This window comes from Larus michahellis, chromosome 14, assembly GCF_964199755.1.
Source record: "Larus michahellis chromosome 14, bLarMic1.1, whole genome shotgun sequence".
NCBI classification, from domain to species: Eukaryota; Metazoa; Chordata; class Aves; order Charadriiformes; family Laridae; genus Larus; species Larus michahellis.
Genome location: NC_133909.1, coordinates 7,295,720 through 7,316,080, shown reverse-complemented (window position 1 = coordinate 7,316,080; position 20,361 = coordinate 7,295,720). Strand labels below are relative to the sequence as shown.

The 20,361-nt window shown below is 48.2% G+C and overlaps 2 protein-coding genes across 2 annotated transcripts; both read right to left on the bottom strand.

Moving 5' to 3' along the window:
* Positions 1 to 581: 581 nt before the first annotated feature.
* Positions 582 to 6,835, bottom strand: NT5C (5', 3'-nucleotidase, cytosolic). The gene is made up of 5 exons (XM_074607865.1): positions 6,612 to 6,835; positions 2,103 to 2,203; positions 1,958 to 2,018; positions 1,072 to 1,186; positions 582 to 985 (listed from the first exon to the last, which is right to left on the bottom strand). Exons 1-5 carry the CDS (start codon positions 6,798 to 6,800, stop codon positions 843 to 845), a joined length of 609 nt encoding a protein of 202 aa, XP_074463966.1. The 5' UTR covers positions 6,801 to 6,835; the 3' UTR covers positions 582 to 842.
* Positions 6,836 to 8,200: 1,365 nt separating this feature from the next.
* JPT1 (Jupiter microtubule associated homolog 1) lies at positions 8,201 to 19,690 on the bottom strand. Its single transcript, XM_074607655.1, has 5 exons — positions 19,458 to 19,690; positions 16,306 to 16,448; positions 15,590 to 15,687; positions 13,624 to 13,651; positions 8,201 to 9,189 (listed from the first exon to the last, which is right to left on the bottom strand). Exons 1-5 carry the CDS (start codon positions 19,511 to 19,513, stop codon positions 9,041 to 9,043), a joined length of 474 nt encoding a protein of 157 aa, XP_074463756.1. The 5' UTR covers positions 19,514 to 19,690; the 3' UTR covers positions 8,201 to 9,040.
* Between the last annotated feature and the right edge of the window lie 671 nt (positions 19,691 to 20,361).

Sequence of the window (20,361 nt, the reverse complement as noted above, 5' to 3'; positions counted from 1 at the left end):
TTGATACTAAATGTGCCATCCTGTCATCATGGCATAGGCACACGGCTAGTAAATCACTAAACAGGGCAGGTTGTAGCTATCCTGTAAATCAGGAAGTGGAAAGTTGTTTTTGCTTTCATTACCACTGGTGAGAAAGGTGACAATTCAAAAAAAAAGGGCTCATGGCAGTCTGGCTCATGAGAACAGCTGTCTCGTAAAACCTTCTCTTAATAAAACATTAACTTAAATGCTGTGTAAACAGTTTTGGATAAGCTCATAAATATTTCTCTACAGCACTTGCAGCCCAGCCTTCGCCCGCTCTTTACTGGTGCACATGGGCCAGCAATTGAAGCCAGCTTGGCTTCCTTTCATTATCAGCCAATGATGCAAAAGGCAACCCAAAAGCCAGGGTGGCTAAACACATAAAATTTAAGAGAGTTTGGCTGTTGAGCACAGCGCTCCCTGACAGACACCCACATGGTGTCTGCTCAAGTTTCAGAGCTTTACTTCTTCCTCTTTTTTTTTTTTTTTTTTCCTCCCCTCTGGCTCCAGTCAGCCAAAACCAAATAGGAGTGAGGTTAAAAGCACACACACAAAAAAACAACCCACAACTGCTTGTATTTTATAGTTTTCTCTTCACCAACAGCAAACATCCAGAACTCTACAGAGATGAATTAACTGAATGCAGAGCAATTCTTCCACAGACCTGGAGAGGAGTCAGCTCTGCAGCATGTTCAACAAGGGCAACTCATTTCTTATTATAACTGACCCCTCATAATGCCCCTGCCCGGCTGACGGCGCTCGCTGCCTCCAGGGAACGGGTTTCCCTGTCAGCGGGAAGAGCACGGCATCCCCTTTTCGCATCACTGCCTGCGCTTGCTTTCCAAGATGCCTTTCCAATCGTCCGCCCAGGAGAGCAGCCGGCGGCGCTGTGCCTGCAGCTGGAGGTGCCTGTTGTGGCAGCAGGTAAAGAGGACGTGCTCCCAGCTCGGGTTCAGCTCCGCGCCTGAGGAGGGCAAGGGAAGAGAGCTGGAGCCAGCTAGGGGTTTTCCTCCCCAAGCTAACAGAAAGCGATGCAAATGCTTTTCAAACCTCTGATGGTATCCTTGTCATCAAACAGCAAGTCAGCAGATACAACGGTCTTATCTCGGGTTAGAATAATCCGCTCCACAAACTCGGGTCCCAAATGTTTTTCTACCCACTTATACTGCAGAGGCAAGAAATAAGAAAGGAGAAAATTCTGCCACACTTTTGAGTTTGCACATTGCTCAAGTCGGATCAGCCCTAGTACAGCAATCTTTTCCCCCATAAACCTACATCTGTGTCTGCGAACCCCTGCCACGGAGACTGGCCGTGGCCCAGGATGCTGATTTAACCCGTACTCTGAACCGCCCTCAGTCAGCACGGCGTTTGCCGTGCCTAATCGCTGTCGAGTTTGCGAGCAGCACTGGCTGCTGGCCCCGAGCACACAGATTGTGCCCATCTAAGTCGGTAACTCAGTGACTGAGGTCCCCCCCTCCATTCTTGTGCCAGTGGCAAACAGGGCTAATCCCAACGCTACAGCCTCCTCTTAACTCGGGATCGGCCTCTTTCAGGACAGCTGGAGATCTCAGGCTCCAGATTTAGACAGAACAAGGTTTTGTCGGTTGAGGAGCCTCCAGTGTGGAATCCTCTGGGAATATCCCATCCCTCTGCGCCATGCTGCAACCGTTCCTTTGCTGGAGCCCCAGTGTCATAAGCCATCTCCAAGAGGAGAGGGGTCACGTGCCCCACAATAAGGCTGGCGTCACGGGGCACTCCGAGATTCCCTGTCCTACACTATTGCTGTGTCCGGGCAGCTGCCCCTCAGCCACAGGGGACACCCGGCAGCCTGCGCCAGCTGCTGTCTTTATAAATGAATGACCCTGACTTGGGCGCTATGAAATAGCAAGGCTTCGCAAAAGCAGCATTAAAACCACTAGAAGAAATTCTTTCCCACCTTTTCCACGATGCAGTGCTCATATTTCCGGAGAGGACTTGTGCAAATAAAGACTTCAGTGCTGAAAAGAAACAGCCTTCATTAGCAGTCAGGGGAAAAGGCGTAAGATAATGGCAAAGGGCTGCAAAGTGCAAAGTTTCCTTACTCCTGCATGCGGATCATCTCCTGCATAGCTTGAAGGGCTCCTGGAACTGGATCCAAATCTAGAAAGAAGCCAGGCGATTCGTAGACACTGGCTACCTTATCCTGCAAGAGACAGGAGGACAATTAGCAACACTTATGCTTTTATCCGAGCTCTGTGCACAACAGTTGCCCAGTTACCCCGCGTGTAACAGCCATCAAAGGGCCATTGCTTTAGAGAGTGAGGTGACGCTTCACACCAAGAGTGGATTATAAAGTTTCTCACCTTTAGGGCTCTGGGGAAAGTCCAGCCCGGGAACACAAGGAGAAGTTACTCTGGGTGGCTCGTTTGGAGCGAGGAGGCAGAGCTGATCCCGACCTGGCTTTGTTTCCCCAAGCATCTCCATGAGCAGCACACAAACGTGGCGCTGACCTACGGCTCGACTGAGAGAGGGAGAGCTCACGCCTCGCCCCTTCCCAGCAGGTCTCTCTCTACCAACTCTTGTGAAAATCGAAGGAACAAGTTTGAAGCTTCTGCTCCTCTGTCACATTTGACTGAAATTTGCTTAACGGCTCCAGAATTTACCAGGGACGCGTGGGTAGACACATGTACCCCCCAATAGCCCTCGTTTCCTTCAGAGCAAACAGGGCAATATGGTGACCACGGTAATTACCATACACAGCAGAGGGGCCAGGTCAGCACAGCCATGCATTTGGGGTTAACCCTTTCAGACCAGAACAGCTCAGCAAGAGGGAAGGAAGAGGACAAGAGTGCTAGGAAAACTACGTTTCTTCGCTGCTTTCTGTGATTTTCAATCACACACTACAATAACAGTCATTAAAGGAGCAGATCCTGACCTCGGCATGGCCAGCTGCTCCTCGGTGATAACGTGCTGGTGCAAAGTCTACTCAGAAGGGTGTGAGACAGCGGCAGGAGATTCAGAGGTGGATCCCTGTGCTGCCCCAAGAACCTTGGGCTTTATCAACTGACCTGTGCGCCTCCGTGAGTCCCAGCCGGGGCTGGTGGTGATTCGGGTGGGTCCCACCGACCGCTCCCCTCCTCCGACCCCCAGCACACAACCTTAGCAGTGGACGGAGCAGGGCGATTAAGGGGATCACAGCTTTATCTTTTCTCCCTCTGCACCTGCTCTCGGTGGTAAACCCACCTTCCGTACAAGCGTGTGGGATGCCACAGGAATCAGAGAAGTCATTAATGGCAAACAGGTGGGAAAGGAGGTTCTCCCTAAAGTTATAATCATTTTTAAGTAGGAAAGAAACAATATTACTGGAGGAGCAATGTTTTCCCAGGCTAAAGTAGACAAAAAGGGTGCAAAAAGGTAAAAGGAATTTACTATGATACAGTACAGTGGCATCTTTAATCTCTATGAGGAGAAGTAGGATTTCCAGGGCAATTCCCGCGCCTCTAGGTAGGACTCTCCTTCCAGTCCTTTTTTATTTTTTTTTTAGTTTACTGATAAGACATTCTCGCACCCCTTACTATTAGGAAGTTCACTGGTTTGAGTCCAACTCTGGTTAGTTAATTTTAAAATTTTCTACCCGGTGACCGTTCAGCGGCCTGTGTTAAATCAGAGCGTTTCGGTGCAGGTTGCAGCAGGCGGCCCCTCCTATCACGCAGCCCATCCACAGCACCCGCAGCAGCAGCCACAAGGGCTAAGTCCACTTCCAGGCCTAAATTTCATTTTCAGAGAGAGAGGTTGAGCTTCCAGTATCTCTTCTACCCTAAGGCACACAAATCTTACCTTCCCTGGGGTCACATAGTGAATTTCAGAGGTGCTGAGACAGCATTTTTCTGCAAGTATTAAAGTCTTACGTTCCTATACCACAGAATAATTTAGAAAACTTAGCTCTTGATAAGTATTCTTCAAAGGCAGGCTGGCAGCTTTGCTTAGAAATTGTACCAGATCACTTTATCGTGCAGCTGATGATCTCCTTGCTCTGTATCACCGGTGGAGCATCAACATAAAAACCATTTCAATTAAGCAGCAACGAGGAGTCAGCATTAACCAAGTCTCCCAGCTGACAGTGCTCACCCAGCTAGCGTAATTTACAGATACTCATAAACCAACAGCCAGAAATTTGGAAGCACTGCCTGGTTTCACATGCAAATCAGAAGAGGTTAAGGAGTCTAGGTGAAGACGTGGCAATCACATCTGCCCAGATCTCTCTTTCCATGCAAAGCCCAGCTGATCCCAGCAACAATTCCCTGGAGCTCTTCCCGAGGAGATTCAATTACAGAATCAGGGCTTCTGCCTGAAAGCTCTTTTATCCTGCAGCAAGGCACTAGACGCTGGCAAGTTTCCACCACGTCACAAGAATGTCTGGCTTTGCTGGAAAAAGGAATTTGATTTGATGACTCTTAGAACCAAAAAACCATTTGTCCAAAAAAAAAAAAAAGTTACTAGAAAAAGAAAATAAAATAATTTTCTTTCCTCATTTTCATCCCATCACTGTTGAACCTTCGCTTTTAACTTCCATTAGCAAGAAACAACTCGGATACAAAACTACAGGAATTATATCTATCCCTAAGCTTTCCCATTTGGAATACTTAAAACAATTCTAGAAATTTTTGCCACTGCTGGGGACGTCGAATCCTTTTTTGAAACTGTCTGGGTTAACCAGCCATGGTATTTACATAAAACCTGAAGGAGCTTCAAATATTTAAAACTTTATTGTTCTGCCAAATGTACCTAAACCAGCCCAGAGATCCAGAGGTTACTGGAGGAGACAGACACACAACACGACTACACAAACCTAATTCCCTCAGGAAGGCAAGCTAATAACGAACAGCAAGATAAGAGCTTTCTGCCAGTGCTGGTCCGTGTGGGATTCAAACCAGTTATCTGGTTATTTCATTGACACACCTGCGGTCTGGGAAGGAACAGGATGAGCATGAACCAAATTAGGGAATGGGAATGCCAGAAATAGAACAGAACACAACTTTCAGGACAGATCAGATTGTAGACTGTCCAAATAAAAAGCCACGACCCCTTAAACTACTTGCAGTATTTTTGCCTGCTATACCCAAATGGGAATCACGCAAGGAATACTCAAGCAATAAATCATGTTTGTTTATATAAAATGATAAACAAATCATGCCTAGTCCCTATATTTACTAGTTCTGCTAAATTTTGAGCATCAATAGCCATCAGTTAGAGCTCGGTCAGTTTGGAGCCTGTGGAAATGCTGCCCAGACCCAGCGCTCCCGTCCCTCACACTGGTGCCGGGGCCCCTACCGCCCTATGGAGCAGGAGGGAAATTAATGTGAATTGTCATTTCTTAGCAGTAAAAAACCCTACAGGCTCAATACACGACCCCAAAATTAGCAATGAACTTCTCAGGGGCAGCGCACGGCACAGCCTGGCTCAGCATCTGTCCGTGTTCTTACAGTCCCTGATGGTCCTGCGGTAGCCTGAAGGAAGCGTGAAGTCCGGATTCACGGTATTTTTCATTTTGCCTTGCAAATGTCTCCCCTATTCATTCAAGTCATTAGCAAACATTAAAAATAGCAACAATTTGCACAGGCGTAGGGTGTACCACAAGCGTTTTACATACTACCCCAGATCGCTTACCGTGCGCTTTGCTTGTCAGAGCACGCACAGGGAATGATACAGATACGGGGTTTTATTAGCTGTACAAAACCCATATATATTTTTTATATTTCTTGCTACATTAACACTTGTGGAGAGCTCAGCGAGCTTTAGGTAAGTTATTGGTAGTGCTGCATGGCAAGGGCAGTTCACGAGTGGGTAAAGAACACACTGAAGAGGGTTCAGTGAATAGTTACATCCAGTTATTTGTATAACTAAATCACTCATGGCCAACTCCCGCACACACACCTCTCTCTAAAGGGCTGGCAACAGCCTCCCCCCCCGCCCACCCTCCCCCGAGAGATGAATTATCACTATACAAATTAAGGCTGTTGTTAGCATCAAACAACCCTTTGTGGCACCCCCTTAAAAATAAAAACCAACCCTCCCCTCTGCTTTGCGGTGGGAAGAGGAGATTCCCTTCGCCCCCAGGGAACGAGAGAGAGGGAGAGGGAGAGAGAGAGAGAGAGAGAGAGAGGGAGGGAGAGAGGGGGAGAGAGGGGGAGGGAGAGGGAGGGAGAGGGAGGGAGAGAGGGAGAGAGGGAGAGAGGGAGAGAGGGAGAGAGGGAGAGAGGGGGAGAGGGGGAGAGGGGGAGAGAGGGGGAGGGAGAGGGAGGGAGAGGGAGGGAGAGGGAGGGAGAGGGAGGGAGAGGGAGGGAGAGGGAGGGAGAGGGAGGGAGAGGGAGGGAGAGGGAGGGAGAGGGAGGGAGAGGGAGGGAGAGAGGGAGAGAGGGAGAGAGGGAGAGAGAGGGGGAGGGAGAGGGAGGGAGAGGGAGGGAGAGGGAGGGAGAGGGAGGGAGAGGGAGGGAGAGGGAGGGAGAGAGGGAGAGAGGGAGAGAGGGAGAGAGGGAGAGAGGGGTTTGGTAAAGCAGGAGCTCCCTCCCCATTTTCCAACCCGCCGGTTCCCCGTCCCCGGCCGCGCTCACCCCCAGGTCCTCCCGCAGGCTGCAGTACTGCTCCCGCACCGAGAAGCCCCTCCGCTCCGCCAGCTCCACCCGCGGCTCCCCGGGGAAGCGGGAGACGAAACCCCGCAGCACGGCGCCCTCGAAGTCGGCCAGGACCCCGTCCATGTCCACCAGCACCCGCAGCGCACCGGCCCCCCCGGCCCCGGCCATGGCCACCGCCGCCCGCCCCGGGCCGGCAGCGGGGCGGGCCCTTCCCGGCCGTGCCCATTCCCGCTCCCGGCGGGGGAATCCCCTCGCCCGAGCCCCGGCTGGGCTCCACCGGGAACCGGGACGGCTTGCTGGGGGCGGAGAGGGGACTCTGGGCGCTTCTGGGCTCCTCTCGGGTGAAGGGCCGCTGCCACGGCCCGGCCGAGGGAAAGGCGGCCGCGCTCGGCCGAGGTCTCAGCAGCCGTAAAGGAGCACTAACAAGTTCCACCGGTTGCGCGGCTTGCAAAGGGAATGAAGTTTGATTGTTTTCCTCCTCCGAGGGTAGAAAACAGGCAGGAATGATGTACACGGAGCCACACCGCATTTCATACCTGCTGTGAAGGAACGGCAGCTGCCGATGCGAGTCCAGAGGAGACAAAAATGACCGAGAGCTGGAGCCCCTCTGCTGTGAGGGCAGGCTGGGAGAGGTTCAGCCTGGAGAAGGGAAGGCTCCAGGGAGACCTCGGAGCCCCTTCCAGTCCCTAAAACGGCTACAGGAAAGCTGAGGAGTGACTTGTTATCAGGGAGCGTAGTGATAGGACAAGGGGTAATGGTTTTAAACTGAAAGAGGGGAGATTTAGGTTAGATATTAGGGAGAATTTTTTTCACTGAGGATGGTGAGCCCCTGGCCCAGGTTGCCCAGAGAAGCTGTGGCTGCCCCATCCCTGGAGGGGTTCAAGGCCAGGCTGGACGGGGCTTGGAGCAACCTGGGCTGGTGGGAGGTGTCCCTGCCCAGGGCAGGGGGTGGCACTGGGTGACCTTTAAGGTCCCTTCCAACCCGAACCGTTCTGAGATCCTATGTAGGAGAGGAGGAGCCCATTAGAGCAAACCCAGTTTTCTAGTTAAGCACCTAGGGCTAGGGCTTCTCCAAAACCAGCTTGGAAAGCCGGGGTAGTTGTAGGCGCTGGTTCCTCCAGGAGGAGGGTGGAAAAGGCACATTCTCTGCAGCAGAAACACCAGTTCTGCACATTTCTGCTGCTTCGGCTTATCGTGCTACAGATTCCCTCCAGGACAGTAGAGAACTTCATAGTCTGGTCTCCCTCCCACCCCTCCTCCCTCGTCAGCCGTTTTTGGTTTGGGTTTTGTTTTTTTTTTTTGGTGAGGAGACTAAACTTTCATTTCCTCCATTTTCTTGAAAGAAGAATTTTGGATAAAATGGATTATTTATATCCAGCCATATTCCATGCTTCTCCAATCTAGATGATAAAAATGAAGAGATAAGCCAGACACTTTCTTCAGGGGAAGAGGGCACATGATGGTGAACTCAAGGTGTAAGAACCCTCCTTCTCTGGCAGGTTGGCTGGGACAAGGACAACTGAGAACAGAGCAAAACCAAACCTATGAAATAAAACCCACACAGGAAACACTGCTTCAAAATTTCTATATTATTTACTTTTAAGCAACAGTCCAGCTTTGTGAAATTACAACACACACTTTAAAGGATGAGATTTTCACCTCATGGTCAAGCACCAGCATGATCATGCACAGCATTGAGTCAGTTGTAAAAAAAATGCCCTGTAATTTTTATTTATTTATACGATCCACTCCACCTTCACTGAATAAAGTCTGAAGAAATCCCCTCCTAGCATTAGGCCAGGCGGCTCTGGTCGTCAGCCCTCTATTTGGCACATACCCTGCTTCATAGTAGTCCAGTATCCAGATTTTTTTTTTAAAGGCAGCATGGTGTACACTAACCACTTTATGATTTATATGGCACAGCAGGGTTCAAGGCATTTACCACATGCAGTCAATGAAGCCTTTTAGATCCCCAAATCCCACATGTGGAGGAAGGGACTGCTCTTGCTGATTGTTTGCTGGCCTGTTTTACCAGGATTCTAGACCCTTGTAAAGCTAAGGGGTTCTAAAAAAATCTCAGTACAAAAACCCTCTAAGCACACTTAGAACCAATCTACTCTCCTTTGAATTACTTTTACTATACTTCATAAAGCTTTCCCTCAAGTCTACCACTAGAAAACACTCATGTCACTTCCAGTAGATCTGGGGGAAACACAGGACAGAAGTGGAAAAAACCCAACCCCTTGATCTCAAAAAAAAAAAAAAAAAAAAAAAAAAAGATGGAGTACATAAAGTGCTTCTTTTTAATGAAAGAAATTCGAGATGTACAGTCAGGCTCAAGTTGTGCAGTTCACAAGCATGGGGGAAAGAAACAGACACGAGTTCAAAACAGTCAGGAAGGGAAAGGTTTAACCGAGGACTAGGCTGGACTTGCCACCGGGTGGATTTCTCCTGGATGGTGCAGGTGCTGGTGCTACTGGGCTAGGAACAGGTGCAGCAGGCAGGGATTTTTCTTCATTCTGACCTGGGGCAGCTTCTACATCAGCCTCAGTGTTTTCTAGAAGAAAAGAAGCTTTTAAAGTGTTTGATGTGGATGATGAAAGCCAGATGTTTCGCTGGCTTAGACAGATCAGCTCCTGTGAGTTTTCCCCATGCTTAGAGCCACACTCGAGTGCTGCTGTAACCTGCTGGCAGCACCGACTTCAGCCCTCAGAAGTGTTTTTCGGATGAGCCCCGATGCCTTACGGTTCCGTTTCAGGCATTCAAGAGCCACATTGACTCAGCTGCTATTAGGGGACCCCAGCAATTTATTTTTTTTTTTTCTAATGATAAGCAGCTTAAGTCTTGTAGATATTAGTCAGCATACGACCATGACAACTGTAACTCAAGTCTGAGCAGGTGCTGGAAACCAAGTCGCAGAAGCACCAGTACTTGTAAGCAAGAGCTCAGATTCAAACTACATTCCCAGTTTCGGAACTAGGGGGAAGAGGATCTGGCACACACTTCTGAGGTTTCGCACAGAACAGACAGGGAACAGCCATGCACGGGTAGGCTCCGATCGTACATTCCCTGGAAAGCGCATGATAGTTTCATCTATTTTAAATACTTCTGAGGGCAACAAGTGAAGACAGGACACAGAAGGAATTTTTCACAGGAAGCACTTTAGATACTGTAGCAAATAACTAATATATCTGCTTCATTGCCAATTCATTCATGAGCACAGCAAGTACATTAGGACCCCACATTGACAGAGATTAACACAATCAGTTATGAGCCAAAGGCCCAAATCGGCACCAAGTAGCCCCCTGATACTTGGCGGGGTGACGGGAGTGGAGCTTCACTGCCATCTCTGTGGAGACATACTTCATCTGTTTGTAACAAACCCCTTAGAGTTTTGTCTAATGATCACTAGTTCTTGCTTTGGAGGATTCAGGGAACAGCTGCACATTCACTTTAACCTCCATCTTTATGATTTGGTACATCTCGATCGTATTGCCTCTCCCCCAGCCTTGTCTTCAACTGAAGGGACGCAGCTATTTCAGCCTCTCCTCGTAAGGCAGCTGCAGCACCCCCTCACCTTTCCCATTACCTTCCTCTGCCCTTGCTTACCATCACTACAATCTTCTGGTCTTTCCATTTCAAGGACCATATACACAATTCAAGATGTGGGCATATCATTGTTTACAGAGGCAAAAGGATTTCTTGTTTCCCGTCCTCTTCCTGATGATATTCAATATTTTGCTGGCACCTCCAAACGTTTCAGAGAACTTTCAGTAACGAGACTGAAGGCAGACCTTGGGAGTTAATGCTGCACAAAGCTGAACGCAAGACTGGCATGGTTTAAGAGTCTGGGCTTTTTTTTTTTTTTTTTGTCCCCTAGATGCATTACTTCATACTTACTTATACAAAGATTATCTCGCCACCATTTTATCTGCCTACCTTATTTAGTTGAGTCCTCCTGACAGCGAGATTTTCTCGCCATCAGCACAATTTGACTACTTGAAAGAGCTAATATCACCCACAAAATTGGAGACTTCACTGTTCATTACCTTTCCCAAGTCATGGATGAAGGCACCAAATAAAACTAACCCCAGCATCGCTTCCCATGGCTCATTTTTCCAACCTGAAAAGCAATCACTAACTAAGCCCTACCCTTTGCCTCCTGTTCTTTAGCTACCTTCCTAGCTATAGAAACAGCTTTCCTCCAGTCCTGTGGCAACGCAGTTTATTTTTTTTCTTAAATAATCTTTGATGCAGAATTTTATCAGAAACACTGAAAACCCACTTGTGTCCACTGAACGCCCTGTATCCATGCTTGTAATACTCTCAAAGAACTCTGGCAGCTTCGTATAATCTCCATGCAATCAGAAATAATCCCCAATATAGATTCTCTGCTGTATTCCTTAACCCAAACCCACAGGCACATCTGAACAAAACAGTTAATGTGAAGTTTTAAGCATGAAGCTTCTGTGGCTCGTGCGTACCACCGCCTGCTTACTCAGCAAGCCCAGAACAACGGGGGCCGTGTCCCCTGCACACACAGGGCCAAACGCTGCATTGTCCGTGCCCTCCGCAGCCAGCCCCAGCGCTGCGCAGTGCTCGTGGTGATGGGCTGTCCACCAAACGCCAGACTCCACCTTCCTGTGTGTCACGGAAAGTCAGTCCCTGGCGACAGTCAATGGCGTGCTGTCCAGTTCTCCCGAGCTAGTCACATTCATTAAGTACACAGTGCAAACTGAATCACAAAAGAAACAAGAATTGCTATCACAGGAGACGCTGGGGAAGTTTCTATAGCATTTAGAGGCTCACGTAACCAGCTGACATACACAGTAGTACTTCCTACATAAATAAGTTATAGATAAGTTTGCTAACCTAGTAACTGAAGTGGTAAATGCAACAGGATCAGATCAAGTGTTAAAGTTCTTCCCTTATCAGGAAGGGTATAATCTCTGAAACAGCTTTCTACTGAGTATACTGCAAACCATTGAAAACTTTGATGCGCAGAAAGGAACTACAGGAAAAAACAGGCAGCCAGAACACTGCTGCAAAAGCAACAGGTTTTCTTCCCCTAGACAGATGTGATTAAACAAATACATGTGCCCCACCTGACACCTACCTGGGGTTTTATAATCAGTTACATACAGAAAATGATTTCCAAATTCAGAAGAACAAACATTTTTTTTAATGATGGAAACCTATTAAGCGTCTAGTTATGCTATGAACTCGTAAGCAGACAGCTTTTATTTGGAGGCGTATTCATTCAGTCCCTTTCAAGCCCCAGAGACAGCTCTACAACATCAAGTATGAAATCCCAAGTGCGACAGGTGGGATGTTCACCAGCTCACGTCTGCCATCTCACACAGCAGGAACGTCAAGCGGTGGTGTGGCACAGTGGCCTCAACAAGGCTCTGTGCTCCATTAAGCTACGATACCCAAAGCTAACAACGCTATAAATTAATTTAACAATTCATTAAAATTCTCACTATCTGCCACAGACACCATGTCCAGGAAGCATAAACTTTATACTCCTTCCTAAGTAACACCAGTGGAAGTTTAACATTCAAACATTTGCCTGTCATTTTTATTTCACGTTGACCATCTTCACAAATGTAACTTTTAGTCACGGCCACAACAGTGGAGACAATCCCAGTTACTCTTCAGTAACACTATTTATTTTTTTTTAAACCACCTCCCAGCATACATCTCCTTGGTACTTGACAGAACTTCCTCCACTGTCACCTACCAGAAAAATAAACCAAAAGCCAACAAGTATGACACCTGTGAAAACAGGAATTTGTTCTAGGAGTGAGGAATATCATTTTGTATTCCAAGTTTCAGTCAGCTGTTGCTCACCCTCACCAGGCAGCCCTATTTCTGCATCCTCCCATCCACCTCTTCTTGCCTCACCGCTGCTTGCAGGCTCTCATCTGACCCATGGTGAGCTGGTTTAAACAAGCACCAGGAAAAGCAGCAGAGCCCTTAGATCAGTTTACTTCTATTATCAAACCACATCCTCCTACTCGAGGCATAAACTCTAAACGCCTCCGGTGCTAATTAAGACCAGACAGACATGGGAAAGAAATCCTAAAGAAGCCTGTATAGTTCCATGAGGAGCGGCCTGCTAAAGAAGCAAAACTTATTTTGGGAACAGATACCACTTAGGAGGTAGTTAAAAAACATTCTGGAAAACCTCACACCCTCCCAGCTGAAGTCTTTTCAGGACATGGAACTGCTAATGGCTCTAGTGATCTCCCACAACTCTTAGGTGTTGAAAGTAGCACTTAGAAAGTACCCGGTCAACATACACATTCCTCCCATCAGGAAGTAAGCTATTCTTAAGGTGAATCTTACAATGGAGAGATTTCCAGCCTCACAGCTAGAAAAAACACTTCAAGGTTAACATGCCTGCTGCTAGGGGAAATGGCTCCCTTTACATGAAATTTGCAGTATGCATATGAACTGCCTTGGCAAAAATCAGCATTTAAAAAGCAACAGGATCTTAAAAGCTAGTTAATGCACACTTTCAGATGTAGCAGCTGGTTTTGATTATTTCTGTGAATGTGGTGCTTCCTGTATGAGAAGACAACAGGAAAGAAATAATTGCTAAACTAAAATCCACTAAGTTGACTGTACTATTTAATTATAAGCTACTAACTATAACAGCAGTTTCAATCACTGAACTCTTTGCAAGATGGTATCCACCTTGCCTTCTAGTACTTAAACAAATCTTGACACCAACTGCTGCTGGCAAAATAAATGAACAAGACTGTTCTCATTTTTAACCTGATGACTAACAGGCCCTCCGCCGTTTCATTCCATATCCATGCTTCCACTGAGATAGTCAGGTCACTTATTGACCCGATGGATTCAAGGGACAACCCCAAGCTGTCTCTCTCCTAACACATGAGGATATATCCTATATCCTCTTCTATTTCAAAAGCACGTAACTGCAGAAAGGCTTTTTCTAGAAGAGTCCGAAGGAGTTACTCACCAGAAGTTTCAACACCGCCATCTCCTCCCTAGAAGAGAGAGAAACACATTATATCTCACGCTTCACAATATATCTTCCCCCTCCAGAGAGGGCTCTCAGTACTCCATGTTATGACCAGGGTGGTCGGGCACGCTGCTCTGTCTAGCAACACTTCCCAAGTGACAGACCCCATGAAGCACTTTTAGACCAGTAACATGCTCTTCGGGACAGATATCGGAGTGGCACTGTGGGTTCTGCATACCTATTTCTGCAGATTAATACCATGGGTTTGTAAGCACCAGTTCTTACAGAGTGACTAATTTAATTTCATTAGCTGTTTATTTACCTAACATCCTTTTAAAAGTTTAAACAGATACTACTGAAGAAATCCTGATGACCTGTAACATGTGGCATACTTGTTATTCCCACACTATGAAGGATGTGGGTGAGCAAGAGCACTTTATTGTAAACAGCATCCTCCACGAGGCAGCACCGACAGTAACCAGAACATCGGAACTGCCGAGGATCAGCGACAAGAAAGTTACACTGTGAGCAACTACCAATAGTTCAGCGTCCCCTGCTTTCTGCTAAGCGACTCTTTCCAACTTTTATCTGTTAGCAAGGCCAAGAGCTTTTGTTCTATCCGGGATACTTAACTGCATTTGTGAAATACAGATGAGGTTTTTTTGCAATGTTACTGATAAAAGTTTCCTTCATTACATAAACAGCAAAACATTCTTTTCATACTCAATCTGTTCACAGGCTGCAACTTGATACAAAGATAGAGAAAGTCTTCCAGCAGCAGCCAAGGCTCCTGAATTACATGCGCTTTCATCAACTTTCATAGATTTAATATTGCTAATTACATAGCGAAACTGCAGTCATCAGGATATAAATGCACAGGAACTCATGCAAATGTATTGCCATAAGTCCCAGACTGGGCTACAGTACATGAGCTCCAGCTTCTGCTGTCTGTGGCTGTAACTACTGCATAAAATTAAAGTATTCCGCATTGGAAGAATCTGTTTGCAAAGCTGAGAACCACAGTATTTAATACAATTAAGTAGAAAATAGAATTAGACTAAACAGTTTATTTTTGTTTTCCGTGGTAGCAGCTATAAATTTAATCTCACTTCTGTTTGCTAAATTGGAACAAGACATTTTCTGCAACAAAGAACAATTCCATGGCTCAAAGCGCCTATTAATAACAAAAATGGGTTAAAGTGATGAATTATGGCAATTATAAAAATAAAACTTAAGAGTTTATAACCCATGAGGGAAAAGGTATCTCCCATAGCATTTGAGATCAACAATTTACCTACCCAGTCCTCTGCAGAAAACCTAAAGCTGGAGAGCTTTAAATAACAAGGTCTCTTTTTTTCCCCCTCTAGAATTTGTTTATGCAAGTGCAGTCTACCCTAGGTTCCTGAATTTTCCTAAATTCAGAGGAATTGTTACTCTTCATCCTGTTTTCCCCTTTAAATGTAATCACTCAGCAAGCAAAACCCATGTTAACACTGCACATCATGCTCCGTATTGCCACCAAGCAGGCAGGTAACATAAAAAGTGATGGTATTATTAAAGTCAGTAACTGAAATAAAACAAGCATTCATGCTACTGAGTACTTGTTGGAATGTGAAACCAAGTCCTTTGTCGGTCAAAAGATCCACACAGAGTTTGTTGTAGGTAACTATTGTTTGTTAAATCTATCAAAACACACAATTACACATGGCTGAAGCTGGATTTCACACCACTTTGTTACTGTCTCATCCATAAGAGTTAAGAGCTCTAGAAAGTAGTCCTTTTAGAAAAACCCAGCCCTTCATCAAAACACTGTGAGACTATCACGTGTAAAAGAGAACCTTCAGGAAAAGAACAGATTCGAATCCTACAATGCTTCCAACTGTGTGAACATCAGTGATAAAGTAATCACACACAGAGCACGAATTGTCCCATTATCAGGCTCTTCAGTAGTTAACGGACTGACCTTAGGATCTACAAAGTCTCCGCAGTTTGCATCAGTTGAGTTTCTTCTTTGTGGTCCAGATGATTCACAGTGTTCTCTGATTTCACCTGGCTTAGTCCCTACAAGCAGAGATTGATTCTAATCAGTTTGCAAGACAAACCTACTGGGAAAACCGATCATAAACAGTCAGGGTTTGGGGGAGTTTGGCCGTTTGGCGTGTTGTTTGTATGTTTTTTAAATGAAAGCTTTTTTTAAATGAAAGCTTACAACAGCATCTCATGCCGTTGAGGGTGCCATTTAAACAGATGGAAACTAGGGTTCCCAAGACCTGGGATACTGGAAGCGCTCTGCTGAAATGGAAGCTTTATCCCAGCTGCGAGTACAACACAAAGCTAAACTTCCTCTGATTAAGCACGACCAATTAGTGCTACTCCAAATACTAAGACACGAGTTCATCTTACTGTGACTTGATTAACTTGGAGAAACTGCATTCAAAATACAATTCTCTGCTTGCAACATCTATGCCCAAGACTTCATAAAAAAAAAAAAAACCCTCTGGAAGCAATCTGAAATGAGAAATAAGAAACCCCATGCAAGCCGACATCATCTATAGCGCTACACTACCAAGTAGGAAGTGAATTCTGGTTTCCACACTGAACCACCGGCAGCTTCAGGCTGATACAAAAAATGAATTAACGCACGTCAGGAGATCTGGAAACAAAGCACTACATTCTTACCCGATGATTTAGCCCAGGAAGGTGGGTTTTCTTCAGGAGTTCCAAAGATGCTGGATGCCATTTTGTTCCTTCGCACGGGTTGTTCTTTTGGTTCGTCAAAACCCAAGGAAAAGTTGGATCCACCACCAGGAGGACGCAGCACTCTGGAGAGAGAGTCAGCTTTACAACCTTGCCTGTACCACTACCATTGCTAAGCTGCACTCCAACATATAAAACAAGACAATAAGCCAAGAGATAATCATTGGCTCTTGTAATGGCCAGTCATTCAGGCTAAATTCTGTCCAAACAGAAAGCAAACGAGATGACTGCATTACGCTTTTAATGCATGACGCAGACCCATCGTGTCTTCGGTGCATGATGTGAACTATAAAGGCAAGCTGCCTGCCAGCATTCAACCCAGGCACCATATCTCCACTACTCTTCTCTTTAGCGACACTTACAAAAATAAAATGCTCCTGTATGCTACTTGTGCCCTTGCTGCACTCAGTGTCAGTAAAAGCTGCTGCTACCAGTCTTCAGTCTGAGCCAATTAAAGATTAAAAAAAAACATGTGGGCATACTGAATTCCAGCTTTTTAAAGAGAACCCTGCGAAGGCTAACATTAATCTTCAAACCGGCAGCACAGCAAAGACTAAAGTTTGGCATATGAGCCAAAAGTACTGGCTGCATCACTGATGACTCGGGGCTGCAGCCTTTATCTAGATTTGTTCCATCGGAAAAACCCTCAAGTCTGCAGCACAGTACTGGACTGGACTTAAAAGGTGCAATTAAACAGTTTTAAGTTAGACTATTATTAGAAGACACACGTGCACAAAGCTCGAGATATATAACCTAAATCTAACAATCTTCTATTAGACAGACACGAAAGAAGCCTGTCTGGTACTTCATGAGCTGTATTGTGGTCTGCTTTCCACTTGCACAAATTAACAACAACAAAATAAATCTTGACTTGTAAATTTCTTCAGATCTTATTTTCTAAATCATGAGATCTTTTCAAGGCTGATGTGTTAACTGGAGAAGCTAGAGAAAAGCCAGGAGAACAAAAATGTATGAGGCCATATGAGAACTGTCACAACCCCCAGAGAGATGTGAATACACCAACAGAACTGGGCTTTCAAGGCATCCAGTGCTCTGAAATGAAGACCAGAACAAGCTAGAAAAGTGCACACTTCATCTTCTTTTCAAATAGTTTATTGAATTAAAGTTCAAACTTCGCAACAGAGAACAGCACACAGCTTGTTAAGGCACCAAACCTAGGAATTCACCACAAAGAACATCTCTGATGTTACATCTCATCACCATCAGTAATAGCATTCAGGTCTTTTGAGACTTTGTGCCTATTACATTCCAGATGCCACACAAAAACGCTTCTCCAGCCTAGAGAGCCCAAACACCACAACGGAAGGAAAAATTCACAAAGGTGTTTGGCATGGATAGTTAGTGTTACTTAACTAGCAAACTACTTTTCCTTACAAAACTCTCCTCCTAAGATCTAATTACTAATGCTCAGCTGCTAATGGGAGGATCCCGATAGATTGTATAATATGTTTTAAGAATCCAAGAACATTTTTACGACTTGCTTTGTCTCCTTTCTGAATTAAAGGGATATGGTCGTGAATCACTCCATTATCTTTCTTTTTTTTTTTTTTTTTTGAGGAAACGGCCTTGTATAGGTTTATTTTCTTAGTTACATCTGTTGCACTTCCTAATTTGAAGAACAGGCTGCTCAAAGGAGGGCTTGTTCCACATCTTAGGAAAAAAAGCCATCACTGAAACTGATAAAGAATGATGTCTCTTGCCAACCTCAGCTAGAGGTTGACAGATTTTATTAGAAGCCTCTCACAGTTTTGAGATGTTGTAACATACTTCATCAGAGCTACTATTTACCACGTCAAGCAATGAACCGCTCTTAAAATTGCAGCTGATCCCCAGTGATGCACACTGAAAATTCACCCGCAGCTTCATCCAGCAAACACTCTTGTGAAGGGCTGGGCTTGGCTTTTTTTGCTTTGTTTTAAAATGCACCCCAAAAAGCGAAACGCAAACAGGATACATCCGCTTTGTCAGGCCAAAACCTTATAGAAAAAAAAGCCGCTATGGTTTAGGAAGAAAAAAAAAAGGGGGGGGGGGAGAAAAAAGACACGATCCTCTCCGAGCCAGCTGTTACTCCTGCAGAAACGTGGACGCCCGACGAAGCGCCGTGCACCTTTTCCAGACGTACCTGCCAAGTTTTCTTTGTTTCGAGACAGACTACGGCTTCCCCCCCCCCCAACAAATGCCAGACGCAGCGCCCCAGCCCCCGTCCGCCCCCCGGGAGCCGGGCCGAGGGTCGGAGACGGGGGAGGGCGGGGGAGAGAAAAGGCTCCCCCCGCCCCGGAGCATGCTCCCTGCCAGCCGAGGGTCAAACCAGCAGCAGGAAGGAGCTCCTCGGCACGGCCACCCCGGGCGGGGCGAGGCGTCGGCCGAGGCAGCGGCGTGCGGGGCCCGGAGCCGCCGGCGGCAGCCGCGGAGCGCAGACAATGGAGCCCGCCCGGCCCCACCCAGCCCCCGCCAGGCCGAGGGACGGGGACGGTGCCCGCCGCCGCGGGGAGGGGATGGCGGCGGGGTGAGGTGGGGAGCAGGGGGTGCACGGTGCCATCCTCCCCCCCCCCCCGCCGCCGCCCGCCCCCGCGCTGTGGCTGCGCGGCCGCGCAGGGAGTCGCCTCCCTTCTTTGTTCGGGAGAGGCAGGGACGCACACGCACACCCGGGCGGCCCGGGGTGGGTCTCGCCATCTCCCACCCCTGCAGCTCCCGCACACCCTCCCCAGGCAGCTGCGGCAGGGCACGGCCCCCCCCCCTCCGCCCCACCACCACCCCCGGCAGCGCGGCCGACCCACCCTGCTGCCCCCGGGTGGGTGCGGCCGCCGCCGCCTCCCACCGACCCGCCCGGGAAAGGCGAAGAGGAACAAGCCCCGGCCCGACCGGCGGCCGCGGCCCCCACCCTCGTCACCCCCGGACCCGGCATCGCGTCCCGTCACCCCCCTCAGAGCCGCCTCCCCCCCCACCCCGTACCCGGCCGGGCCCTGAGGCGAGGGGGGAGCGACGGCTCCGCTGCGAACGCACTCAGCCCCGCCGCCCTCCCGGTCCGACGGCCCCCGAGCTCCCCCCCAGACCTGGAGCTGTTCCTGCCACTGGGGTCCATGCCCGAAAAGGTGGTGGTGGTGGTCATGGCGGCAGGGACGGAGGAGACGGACGAAGGGGAAAGGGCTCCGTTGAGAGGCCAATGGGGAGTGACGGTCCCGGCAACGGCTCACCCTCCCCCCTGCCTGCCCCGCTGCTGCCGGTGACAACTGCAGCCGCCGCCCGCCCCGGCCGCTCACTTTATACCAACCTTACGGCCCGCCCCTCAGCAGCCTTCCCATTGGATGATTCAAACGCAATCCCGAGCTCCTATTCGACCGCGCCCTGCCACTCTGCCCTTTGGCCCGCCTCACTGTCTATTCTGAGGCGCCCTGCTTCATCTGTAAAAGCTCATTGGCGAAGCAATACGTCTGCTCCGCGGTGATTGGCTGTGCCCGGGCGGCGGCGCCCTTTGTTGATGATTGGCGGGAGGCCCGCCGCTCATGTCAGGCGCGCTGTGATTGGCTTAGCCACGCGTGAGGCCAGACAAAAGTCGCGGTGGCCTTTCCCCGGCCAGGGGCGGCCGCGCCGCGAGGAGAGTCCCGGCGAGGGGGTGGATACTCGCCCTCCACCGCCCTTCCACACACACCCCGCCGTGTCCCCAAAGCCACCTCCGCGGACATCACCTCAGCTACCAACCGGTCACCAACGCCCACTCCGCTTGGCCATCCCCGCCGAGACCCTCATCGCTGTGCTGGGAGGCGGCCTGACCCCCACCAGCCTTCAAGTTGCCTCAGAGGATGTCATGGTGGCACTCCAAAGCACATGGATGAACAACACTGAGGCCATCAAGGTGTGGGAGGTGTCCGTGCAAGGCAGCGTTAAGAGGCTGGAGAAACACCCAAGGGCCTGCGGGGAGATGCAGGGCTGCTGCAGCAGGGACAGCGTGAAACCCTG